The sequence below is a fragment of the Nerophis ophidion genome, linkage group LG13 (genome assembly GCF_033978795.1).
Source record: "Nerophis ophidion isolate RoL-2023_Sa linkage group LG13, RoL_Noph_v1.0, whole genome shotgun sequence".
Lineage (NCBI taxonomy): Eukaryota > Metazoa > Chordata > Actinopteri > Syngnathiformes > Syngnathidae > Nerophis > Nerophis ophidion.
In genome coordinates, this window is record NC_084623.1 from 16437167 (window position 1) to 16450511 (window position 13345).

Here is a 13345-nt window from a genome sequence, read left to right on the forward strand (position 1 = left end):
AAGCGGTAGAAAATGGATGGATGGACGGATGTCATGGTATTTCTGTGTATTGTTTTGTTGGATTGATAAAAAAACAAAACATTTTTTTTGTAAATCGATTTAAAAAAAAAAAGACAATCGATTTGAATCGCACAACGTCAGAATCGCGATTCGTATTCGGATTGATTTTTTCCCCACCCTTGTATACGTATATATATATATATATATATATATATATATGTATATATATGTGTATATGTATGTACATATGTATATATATGTAGCTATATATGTATATATAAGTGTACATATATGTGTATATACATATATGTGTGTATATATGTATAAATATATATATATATGTGTGTAAAAATATGTATACATATATATATTTATATATATGCATGTATATATGTATTCCGACTCTGAAACCAATAAGGAATGTAACTGTCGCAAGAAACCTGATTGCCCTCTCAACGGAGGGTGCTTACAGACATCAGTCGTTTACCAAGCAAAGGTAACACGCAAGGACATTAACACATCCGACACGTACGTAGGATTAACCGAAGGAGCGTTCAAAACAAGATGGAATAATCACAAGGCCTCCTTTAGAAACCAGACTTTGCGGAATTCTACAGAACTCAGCAAACACATTTGGAACCTCAGAGACAATAATGTTGAACATTCAATAACATGGCAAATTCTTGCATCCAGCACACCTTACAACAGTGGTAATAAAAGATGCAACCTATGCTTAAAAGAGAAACTGTTTATTATATATCATCCAGATCTATCATCCCTCAACAAGCGCAGTGAAATCATTTCAACATGCCGCCACAGACGGAAACACCTCCTAGGTACACACATGAGCCAATCACCACGCCCCTACGCCTGCCTGTATCCACCCACTCTGTGCCCTATATAAATCATTGTATGTGAATGCTTCCATTAAAATCTCCTGATGATTGAGGGAAACTCTCATGAAACAGTTCTGTAGAGACGAAGTAGTCTTGTGATTTTTCCCACACCTACATATATATATATATATATATATATATATATATGTATATATATATATATATATAGATATATATATATATATATATCCATCCTTCCATTTTTCTATTTTCTACTGCTTATTCCCTTTCGGGATCTCGGGGGGCGCTGGCGCCTATCTCAGCTACAATCGGGCGGAAGGCGGAGTACACCCTGGACAAGTCGCTACCTCATCTCAGGGCCAACACAGATAGACAGACAACATTCACACTCACATTCACACACTAGGGCCAATTTAGTGTTGCCAATCAACCTATCCCCAGGTGGATGTTTTTGGAAGTGGGAGGAAGTCGGAGTACCCGGAGGGAACCCTACGCAGTCACTGGGAGGACATGCAAATTCCACACAGAAAGATCCCGAGCCCAGGATGGAACCCAGGACTACTCAGGACCTTCGTATTGTGAGGCAGACGCACTAACCCCTCTTCCACCGTGCTGCCCTATGTATATCATATATACGCATATATATGTGTGTATATATATGTACATATGTATATATACATATATATATATATATACATATATATATATATATATATGTATATATACACACTCACACAAAAATAATAGAAAATTGATGAATGAATATTTATGTGGATCATTTTCTTTTAAACTGCAGTGTTCATGGGTTTCGAACTATAAAGCAACTTTGAAAAGTCAAGTTTAAAGCACGTTAACGGAAGTGACGTCACGAACTCGTCAAGGGTAGAGGAAAAAAAATGGACGTCCGCCTACGTTCAGCGCGTCATAAACACTTGTACTCATGTCGCGCTTTAATTGTTGCGGCGGAGGCTTTAACTCACGCCCGTCAAAAGAAGACGTACCAGAGTTATAAAAGATATCTGAGGCCGACACGTTTGGAACAAATATTATATAAGGAAGAGCGTTTGGCTCGGGGAACAACTTTTGTGTACAAACTTCGTACAGGCTTCTTCACGTCCTTCTCGAGTACTTGTTGAATAAGGTGAGAAAATATTACTTTATTTTCTGTCATATTTACTGCATATACATATAGAAATACCTTTCAAATAACATATTCACTAATGAAACCCCAATATATTTTAAGTAAGTTATCATTTGAATTTAATTGAACGATGAATGGCAGGGGTGTCCAAAGTGCTGCCCGGGGGCCGTTTGCGGCCTGCAGGTCATCTTTTTAACGGCCCCACGGCCCAGTTAAAAAATATAATTGAAATAAAAAAAATTTAACATAAAAAGTGTAATGAAAGAGCAAACAGGTGGAGTGTAACAACACAAAGCTGCCATGCAGGCTGTTTCTTTCTTTAAAAAATTATGAATCAAAATCTATGTCATAATGTCACATTAAATATTCCACTTTGAAATATTTTTGGGGGGAAATTTTGCATGTTTTGTGTTTTCCATATACAAACAACAATACAACATATAATTGACGGATAGATCTGACGGTGATTTTGAGATTTTGTTATAAGTAAATTGTTTTTTTTAAACACTTCAATGAGCTGGACCCTTTTTGATCCCAATCATTTTTATGTGATTTTTAAGTGTCATGGCTCAAAAATAATAGAATAAAAGATTTTATTTTATTAAGTAATTGACCTTTTCAAGACTCCAGGTCTTATATAATCTCAAATATTCCACTTCAAAATTTTTATCGGGTGAAAATATTGCATATTTTGTGTTTTTTTTTCCATAAAAAACAGGGTTTTCTTTGACAAAAAGAGCATACAACTTAAATCTTTAAAAATGTTATATTGACAGAATGACCTAATGTTGATCTAGAGATGTAACACTTGAAAAAATAATACAAATATTAATACTGAGTAATGACACATTTTTAATATTTTTTTGACAAATCTTATGCGGACTGATTGGAGGCCAAAATGTCAATTTTATATACATATATTGTATTGGTTTATAAAATAAAGAAAATATCAAAATGGCCCCCGCTTTGATTTTTCAGTGTGCGGCCCTCAGTGGAAAAAGTTTGGACACACCTGATGTATGGCATTTCTCTAGGTATTAATATACTCACGCAAGTCCACTAGCTAGCATGAAAATCTTTTATTTTAATCTTAAACTGTATTAACAATTTTGCATAGGACAGCAATGAAAATGATTATAAAACAAATATAATGAAAACATGCTCTTTATGCAATACACTGCTTTGATGTGTTTGAGTGTACACGTTTAGGCTTGAAGGATGGCCGATACTGCACGTTTTGCTGTCGATCGTAAAGTATTGACGCAATCTAGCCGATACTGATACCGGGTCCCATTTTTTTGTGGTCTTTGGTATGACTCGGCCGGGCTTTGATCTCAAGACTTTAGTCTCAGGGCGGACATTCTAACCACAAGGCCACTGGCCAACATCATATCATTTGGCCTTGAAGTCAAAACGTTCTGTTCGTTTATACAGGCAAGGGTTATTAGGATTACGGCCTAGTAATATTAGCACTATTGTCATTAATAGTAGTTGAAATTATGCAATTATTGAGTATGTATCGTTTCCACCAAAGGTGGGTATAGTAAAAGACTACATTTACTAATTTAAAGGCCTACTTGAAACCCACTACTACCGACCACGCAGTCTGATAGTTTATATATCAATGATGAAATATTAACATTGCAACACATGCCAATACGACCTTTTTAGTTTACTAAATTGCAATTTTAAATTTCCCGTGAAGTGTCGTGTTGAAAACGTTGCGGTATGATGACTCGTATGATGACGCGTGCGTTTGACGTCTCGGGTTGTAGCGGACATTATTTTCCAGCCCGAACCAAGCTATAAATAGTCTGCTTTAATCGCATAATTACACAGTATTCTGGAAATCTGTGTTGCTGAATCTTTTGCAATTTGTTCAATTAATAATGGAGAAGTTAGCCTTTAGCCACACAAACACACGGTGTTTCCTTGTTTAAAATTCCCGGAGGTGAAGCTTTACCATGGATCAGAGCGGTCAAGCAAACATGACTCCTGAACACTTGTCAACCGGCAGTTTTCAGTGACAAAATTGTGTTCTTACCGGAGACACCAGCGGAGCTTCGTTCTGCTGCAGCGTGTGACTTCCCTGAGAGACTCTGGTGTCAATACACCCGTGGCCACACCCCTCCGACTTTAGGTACTGTATAAGACAATAGGCAGATAAGGGATTTTCCAGAATTATCCTAGGAAATGTGTCTAATAAACATCTGGAATTTCTCTCAATGCAATCGCCTTTTTCTTTTTCTAGTCCTTCACTCTAAATTTCCTCATCCACTAATCTTTCATCCTCGCTCAAAATAATGGGGAAATTGTCGCTTCCCTGGTCCGAATAGCTTTAGCTGCTGCTGGCTATGATTATAAACAATGTGAGGAGCCCTACAACCAGTGACGTCACGCGCACATCGTCTGCTACTTTGGGTAAAGGCAAGACTTTTTTACTAGAGACCAAAAGTTGCGAACTTTATCGTCGATGTTCTCTACTAAATAATTTCAGCAAAAATATGGCAATATAGTGAAATGATCACGTACGACACATAGAATGGACCTGCTCTCCCCGTTTAAATAAGAAAATCTCATTTCAGTAGGCCTTTAAGTAAGTTTTTGGATACATTGTACTTGTTTAGTTTTAATGAAACATACTCGAGTGCTTTTATGAAAAGAAATGCAACTTTGTTGCATTGAATTACATTTAAAAACCTCCAACGGGCACGGTCATATTTGACTAATTCAAGAAAAACGACAATGACAATTGACTGTGCAGAAGCCAACTTTAGCTCCATTATAACGGCATAAGTGAGTAAAATGTGCATATCTTGTATTGCATACTGTTTCAATCGCATTAACATACACCAACTCTGGTTTGTAGTGCAAATTGTATCATTAAAACTGATATAAACTGGAAATTACTCACCAGTTACACAGTACTTGAGTTTTTCACTGACTAGCCTTGAAGTCAAAACGTTCTGATCGTTCGTACAGGCAAGTGTTATTAGGTTTACAGCCTATTAATAAACAAATATTTTATAAAGTAGTTTTTGTATTATGATATTAGCACTGTTATCATTAATAGTAGTTGAAATAATGCAATTATTGAGTATGTATCGTTTCCACCAAAGGTGGGTATAGTAAAAGACTACATTTACTAATTTAACTAACTTTTTGGATAAATTGTACTTGTTTAGTTTTAATGCAACATACTTGTGTGCTTTTATGAAAAGAAATTAAACTTTAACTTTGTTGCAATGATTTTCACACTCAATTATGTATATTGTTGTATTTATATTGTATTGCTTGTATTCTGTTGACTTGTTGAAAAAACTTCCACTGGGCACGGTCATATTTTACCAACTCAACATAAATGACAATAACAATTAACTATGCAGATGCTTATAATAGATTTATTATAACGTCATAAGTGAGTAAAATGTGCATATTTTGTATTGCATACTGTTTCAGTCGCGTTAACATACACCAACTCTGGTTGGTATTGCAAATTGTATCATTAAAAAAATATGTATATAAATCGGAAATTAATCTCCAGTTACTTAGTACTTGAGTACTTTTTTCACTGAATACTAGCAAGGAAGACAAAATTTTCTGTTTGTTTATACAGGCAAGTGTTATTAGGATTATGGCCTAGTAAAACCAAGACCTTTATAAAGTGTTTTTTGTCAAAAGCGACAATATTAGCACTATAATAGTAGTTGAAGTAATGCTATTAAGTGTGTATGGTTTCTACAAAGATGGGTATAGTAAAGGCTACATTTACTAATTTAAGTAACTTTTTGAATACATTGTTCTTGTTTAGTTTTAATGCAACATGCTCGAGTACTTTTATAAAAAGAAATGCAACTTTTACTTTGTTTCATTGAATTACATTCACTTATGTATATCGTTATATTATATTGCATTTGTATTCTGTTGGCTTGTTAAAAAAACCCTCCAACGGGCACGGTCATATTTTACCAACATAAACGACAATGACAATTGACTGCAGATGCTTACAATAGCTCTATTATAACGTCATAAGTGAGTAAAATGTGCATATTTGGTAGTGCATACTGTTTTAGTCGTGTTAACATACACTAACTCTGGTTGTAGTGCAAATAGTATCATTATAAAATATATATAAATCGGAAATTACTCACTAGTTACTCAGTACTTTCACTGAATTCTAGCATCGAATTAAAAATGTTCTGTTTGTTCATACAGGAAAGGATTATTAGGATTACGGCCTAAAGTAGTTTTTGTGAAAAAGCGACAATATTAGCACTATTCTTATTAATAATACTTGAAATATTGCAATTATTTAGTATGTATCGTGTTTCCACTAAAGGAGGGTATAGTAAAGCCACACATTTACTCATTTAAGTAACTTTTTGGATGCATTGTACTTTGGTTTTACTGGAACATACTTGAGTACTTTATGAAAAGAAATGCAACTTTGTTGCATTGCATTTCATTCCGCTCGCTACAATTTATATCATATTGATTTATATATTCTATTGATTGTATTCTGTGGGCTTGTTGGAAAAACTTACTTCTATGGGCACAGTTATGTTTTACCAATTCAATGTAGATGACAATGACAATTGACTGCAGATGTTAACATGATTGATTAATACTTTTATTAGTAGATTGCACAGTTCAGTACATATTCCGTACAATTGACCACTAAATGGTAACACCCGAATAAGTTTTTCAACTTGTTTAAGTCGGGGTCCACGTTAATCAATTCATGGTAAGTAATTTTTAGCGCTATTATAACATAAGGGAGTAAAATGTGGATATTTTGTAGTGTATACTGTTTTAGTCAGATATTTCTGACTTAACATACACCAACTCTGGTTGTAGTGCAAATAGTATCATTAAAAAAAGCTGACAATATAAATCGGAAATTACTCACCAGTTACTCAGTACTTGAGTAGTTTTTTCTCTGTATACTAATTTAATAACTTCTTATAAATGATTCATTACTCTTAAACAGGGGTGCCAAAGTGAGGCCTACGGACTGACTAAGCAAAGAATGCAGGGGCCATTTTGGTTATTTTCACCTTCAAAACCAGTATAACAGTTTAGGTAGACATTTTGTGGGAATGCTGAAGAGCCAAAGCTGGACCGAACATTTAGCACGCTGGCCATATAGCATCAAGTAACCAAATATGAGCATAATTAGCTGAAAAAGCTGGCATGCTAACTATGCTAACATAGCTTGTTTATAGTTGGCATTAGTGAAATACGTGCTATATTAGCTCAAAAATAAATTAACATACCAAAAGAAATTATGTTAGCGTGCTAAAGTACTAACTATCATCCGTCAAGTACTAAAATATATTACTCTGCCATGTACCACTGAGAAATATGTTAAATACTAGCCTGGTATAAAGCAGGGGTCCCAAAACTACGGCCCGCCAGCGTCCAAAATCTGGCCCGTGGAAAGTCCATCCATCCATTTTTTACCACTTGTCCCTTTCGGTATCGTAGGGGGTGCTGGAGCCGATCTCAGCTGCATTCGGGCGGAAGGCGGGGTACAGCCTAGACAAGTTGCTATCATCGCAGGGCCCTGCGGGAAGTCGCAAGTTAAAACGTTTATTTTATATTTTTTATTATTTACCGCTTGTTACTCTCGTTGTACCCTAGCCGCACAAGCAAATCATATTGTCTAAAAATGCATTTTCCGATCCATAACGTGACATCATCGCGCTTACGCTGCAGCAAGTGTGCACTCTTTCAGCCAATTACAGCACATTACAAACATACATATATATGTACATACATACATATGTATGTATCTATATGTTTGTATGTATTTATGTATATGTATGGATGTATGTAAGTATGTGTGTGTATGTGTATGTATATATATGTATGTTCGTGTATATACAGTGAGGCAAAAAAGTATTTAGTCAGCCACCGATTGTGCAAGTTCTCCCACTTAAAATGATGACAGAGGTCTGTAATTTTCATCATAGGTACACTTCAACTGTGAGAAACAGAACGTGAAAAAAAAAATCCAGGAATCCACATTGTAGGAGTTTTAAAGAATTTATTTGTAAATGATGGTGTAAAATAAGTATTTGGTCAACCATTCAAAGCTTTTACTGATTGAAGGAGGTTTTGGCTCAAAATCTCACGACACATGGCCTTTCCTTAACACGGATCAATAGTCCTGTCCCCTTAGCAGAAAAACAGCCCCAGAGCATGATGTTTCCACCCCCCTGCTTCACAGTAGTTATGGTGTTCTGGGGATGCAACTCAGTAAACTTCCTCCAAACACGACGAGTTGAGTTTATACCAAAAAGTTCTACTTTGGTTTCATCTGAACACATGACATTCTCCCAATCTTCTGCGGTATCATTTTAGTATAAACTCAACTCGTCGTGTTTGGAGGAAGAGGAATACTGAGTTGCATCCCAAGAACCACCATACCTAGGGAACTCTCCTGAAGGAATCAAGGTACTATCTATAGAATAAGCTAAAAAAGCTTGCCAACTAGCGTTAGCATGCTAACAAGTTGCATCAGTCAAGTAACAAAATATTTGACGCTTTGTAGCTGAGATAGGCGCCAGCGCCCCCCGCGACCCCGAAAGGGAATAAGCGGTAGAAAATGGATGGGGATGGGTGTATACGTGCAAAATTTGAAAAAAAGAAAAAGGTATGCTAACATTAGAACAATTGTGCCGTGGGCCGTTGAAAAATTACCTAGGGGCTGTACCCCTAATACTGACATTTTCCTTTCTGTAGACCAGTGGTTCTCAAACCAAGTACCACCTCAGAACTATGCATCCCAAGTACCACGATAATTACCATTAAAATAACAATAGCCTAGTAGGCCTAAATGTTCATTTAAATAGGGCAGAGGTTTACCGTTAACAAGTATATTTAATATTTTTGGCCACTAACATTACACAGTTTGAACAATAACACTGAATATTTAAGTGATTATTTGGTGTACCCAGATTGTGCCCGCATACCACAGTTTAAGAATGACCGCTGCTGAAGACAACTGTTTCTTTTCCAGATTTGTGTTATTGTTATTCAGTATTTGTTGTCTGATACAGGTGTGTCCAAAATCCATGTGGCCCGCTGAAAGTTTGTCCACCCCTGATCTAATAGGTCCCGATCATACAGTTTATTATGTCAGTGTTGTTGCTCGCCCGGCACGTCTCCACCAACCTCGCTTTAGGGAAGGTTCTCCCAACAATCTGTGCCTCACATTCTTTGATAGACTTTGCCTCACGTAAAGTTCTGCCGTGTTTAGGCTATAACGTGATAAACACGGTCACGTCAGTGACATTTTCATGTGACCAGAGATTAGGAAGGTTAGCCAAACACACCACGTCTTTGAGTTTTGGCGGGTTCCGCTGGTAACGTTCGAATGTCTTCAGCTCCGAAGGAATGGCCAACCGCAAGGCAAGAGGGCTGTCAGCCGAGGATGAGTTCCCAGATCTCAGTCAGCACAAGAACCACATGGCCAAGTTCTTAACTCAAGACATGTACGTCGCATTGAAGCAGAGGTCTACCCGCAGTGGCTTCAGCATAGATGGTGTCATTCAAACCGGAGTAGATAATCCAGGTACCTTTCTCCTATTTCCAACCTCTGGACTCTTGTTGGGTGTGACAGGTTGCTCTAAATTAAATCTGCAGGTCACCCCTACATCATGACCGTGGGCTGCGTGGCTGGAGACGAGGAGTCGTATGAGGTCTACAAAGAGCTCTTTGACCTCGTGATTGAGGACCGACATGGAGGATACAAACCCACAGACACTCACAAGACTGACCTCAACCCGGACAACCTTGTGGTACGGCACAGGATTCAAATGTTTCGACGTCAATATTGAGATTCGAATCATTGATAATCCGATGCATGTTCCTAAGGGGGGTGACGACTTGGACCCCAACTACGTCTTGAGTTCCCGTGTCCGAACAGGCCGCAGCCTGCGGGGCTTCTGCCTGCCGCCACACTGCAGCAGAGGGGAGAGACGTGCTTTGGAGAAGATCGCCATTGAAGGTAAAAGCGTAAAAATTAAGTTTTACTGAGGTTTATTTATTTTAAGGAAACAGGCACTTTTTGAAATGTTGGTCATCATTCACCATCCCTTTTTCCATAAAACGTAAGCGAACACATTGCTGGTATTGAGGATTGACCTGTTCCATTGAAAGCCCTCTAAAAACATTCAAAAACTGTTATATATTTGCGCACTTTAGTATACCTTCCTTCCTGACGACTTCCAAGAGTGCTGGCTGCCAAGATAGCCAGCTGTATGTACATATTGCATCATTATGCCTCATTTGCAGCTATATTTGCATCCAGCCTTTCCCTCCACCCACATTTAATGCCGAAAAAATACATACCAATCGACGGATTCAAGTTGCACCAGTTGTCCAAAAGATGCAATCGTTGGTTAGAAGGCGATCGCCGAATTTGTCCTTGTTGCCGTTGTCTTTCGTGGTAATAGCTTCAGTTTTTTCTTCAATTTCGTTTTCGCTATCTGCCTCCACACTCCAACCATCCGTTTCAATACATGCGTAATCTGTCAAATCGCTTAAGCCGCTGAAATCCGAGTCTGAATCCGAGCTAATGTCGCTATATCTTTGTTCTATCCGCCATGTTTGATTGTATTGGCATCACGCAGTGACGTCACAGGAAAATGGACGGGTGGATATAGCGATGATGAAAATCAGGCACTCTGAAGCAGTTTTTCGGGATATTGCGTGATGGGTAAAATTTTGAAAAAAACTTCGAAAAATAAGCCACTGGATAAGCCACTGGGAACTAATTTTTATTGGTTTTAACCCTTCTGAAATTGCGATAATGTTCCCCTTTAAGATGTTGGGCTCGGCAATCTTAGATGTTGGGCTCACCAACCCCAAAATGGGCTTGTGGCCTTGTATGCTCTGTAGTCTCCCTAAGGCATTGGATAGTATTACTCTAGCATGTCTATTTATTCTGTCTGCCTTAGCTGTCACATTATTGGGGTACAATTATGAAATATATACTAAGGTGTTTCCTCTTGTATTGGTGTGAGCTCCAGGAGTAAATCTGTTTCTCTTCCTGTAGCTCTGGGTTCTCTAACTGGAGAGATGACCGGAAAATATTACCCCTTAAAAAGCATGTCAGATGCAGAGCAGCAGCAGCTGATCGACGACCACTTCCTGTTTGACAAGCCCGTCTCCCCTTTGCTGCTGGCCTCCAGGATGGCCCGTGACTGGCCCGACGGCAGAGGCATCTGGTGAGTCAGAAGCTTCTGAATTCCTTCTGAAACGAAAATTACATTCACGGCACATGTACATTTGAAAGGCACAACGAGGGCAAGACTTTTCTGGTGTGGGTGAACGAGGAGGATCATCTGCGTGTCATCTCCATGCAGAAAGGTGGCAACTTGAAGGAAGTGTTTACCCGCTTCTGCACTGGACTCGGAGAGGTTTGTGGAAGTTTATTTCAAAGGGGAAATAAAACTTGAAATCTTACGAATGAATGCGGTCTTGTTTAGCTGGAAGCCAGATTCAAGGAGAAAGGTCACGTCTACATGTGGAACGAGCACCTGGGCTACATCCTGACCTGCCCCTCCAACCTGGGCACCGGTCTGCGTGCGGGCGTGCACGTAAAGCTGCCAAACATGAGCAAGCACCCTGAATTTGAGGAGGTTCTCAAGAGACTGCGTCTCCAAAAACGTGGAACCGGTACTGGCCGTTTCCTCATAGCTAAGAACGCAAAAGCTTTGCATGTTTAATGAACTGGTTTGTCCACCAGGTGGAGTGGACACTGACGCTGTGGGTGGCGTGTTTGACATCTCCAACGCTGATAGACTGGGCTTCTCTGAGGTGGAGCTGGTGCAAATGGTGGTTGACGGTGTCAAAGTGCTGGTGGATATGGAGAAGAACTTGGAGAAGGAAGAGCCCATTGATGATCTGATGCCCAATCAGAAGTAGAACCACTTAATCTTTCCCCTACTTTAATTAATAATGGAATGTAGTATCTACCCCCTTACTGTTTTAGCTCTTCCATAAGTTTGAAATAAAATGTGGCTGGTCGGATATGTGAAGTTTTTAATGTCTCGTGATCATGTTTTTTAAGGACAAAAACAGGATGTGACATTCATCCCACAATTAGGAAATGATGTAGTTGAGATACAAAAAGTAAGGCAAAAACAAGAGGTAAACATTAAAAACACAACATAAAATACATTTAGAGCAAAGCAATCGGCAACAATTTTTATTTCCATCCGTTTTCTACCGCTTGTTCCTTTCAGGGTCGCGGTGGACCATTTCTACCACTCAAGTTAACACAATGAAAACCCAAAAATTAGCAATAAATACAAACCCTGTTTCCATATGAGTTGGGAAATTGTTAGATGTAAAATAAACGGAATACAATGATTTGCAAATCTTTTTCAACCCATATTCAATTGAATGCACTACAAAGACAAGATATTTGATGTTCAAACTCATATTTTTTTTTGCAAATAATAATGAACTTAGAATTTCATGGCTGCAACAAGAATTTCATGGCCGCAACATGTGCCAAAGTAGTTGGGAAAGGGCATGTTCACCACTGTGTTACATCATCTTTTCTTTTAACAACACTCAATAAATGTTTGGGAACTGAGGAAACTTAATTGTTAAAAGCTTTGAAAGTGGAATTCTTTCCCATTCTTGTTTTATGTTGAGCTTCAGTCGCTCAACAGTCTGGGGTCTCCGCTGTTGTATTTTACGTTTTACAATGCGCCACACATTTTTGATGGGAGACAGGTCTGGACTGCAGGCGGGCCAGGAAAGTACCTGCACTCTTTTACTACGAAGCTACGCTGTGTACCACGTGGCTTGGCATTGTCTTGCTGAAATAAACAGGGGCGTCCATAACGTTGCTTGGATGACCACATGTTGCTCCAAAACCTGTGTGGACCATTCAGCATTAGTGGTGCCTTCACAGATGTGTAAGTTACCCATGCCTTGGGCAATAATACACCCCCATACCATCACAGATGCTGGCTTTCGAACTTTGTGCCTAAGATAATCCGAATGGTTATTTTCCTCTTTGTTCCGGCCGACACCACGTCCAGTTTCCAAATATAAATTGAAATGTGGACTCGTCAGACCACAACACTTTTCCATTTTGCATCAGTCCATCTTAGATGATTGTGTGCCCAGCGAAGCAGGCGGTGTTTCTGCGTATTGTTGATAAATGGGTTTTGCTTTCCATAGTAGTGTTTTAACTTGCACTTACAGATGTAGCAACCAACTAGTTACTGACTGTGGTTTTATGAAGTGTTCCTGAGCCCATGTGGTGATATCCTTTACACACTGATGTCAGCTTTTGATGCAGTACCACCTGAGGGATCAA

The 13345-nt window shown here is 38.6% G+C and overlaps 1 protein-coding gene across 1 annotated transcript; it reads left to right on the forward strand.

The window, feature by feature from the left end:
* Positions 1-1762: 1762 nt before the first annotated feature.
* Positions 1763-12039, forward strand: LOC133564906 (creatine kinase, testis isozyme-like). Its single transcript, XM_061919439.1, has 8 exons — positions 1763-1998; positions 9390-9577; positions 9649-9803; positions 9880-10012; positions 11063-11234; positions 11303-11426; positions 11496-11685; positions 11756-12039. The coding sequence occupies exons 2-8, from the start codon at positions 9400-9402 to the stop codon at positions 11932-11934; spliced, it is 1131 nt and encodes a 376-aa protein (XP_061775423.1). The 5' UTR covers positions 1763-1998; positions 9390-9399; the 3' UTR covers positions 11935-12039.
* Positions 12040-13345: the final 1306 nt, after the last annotated feature.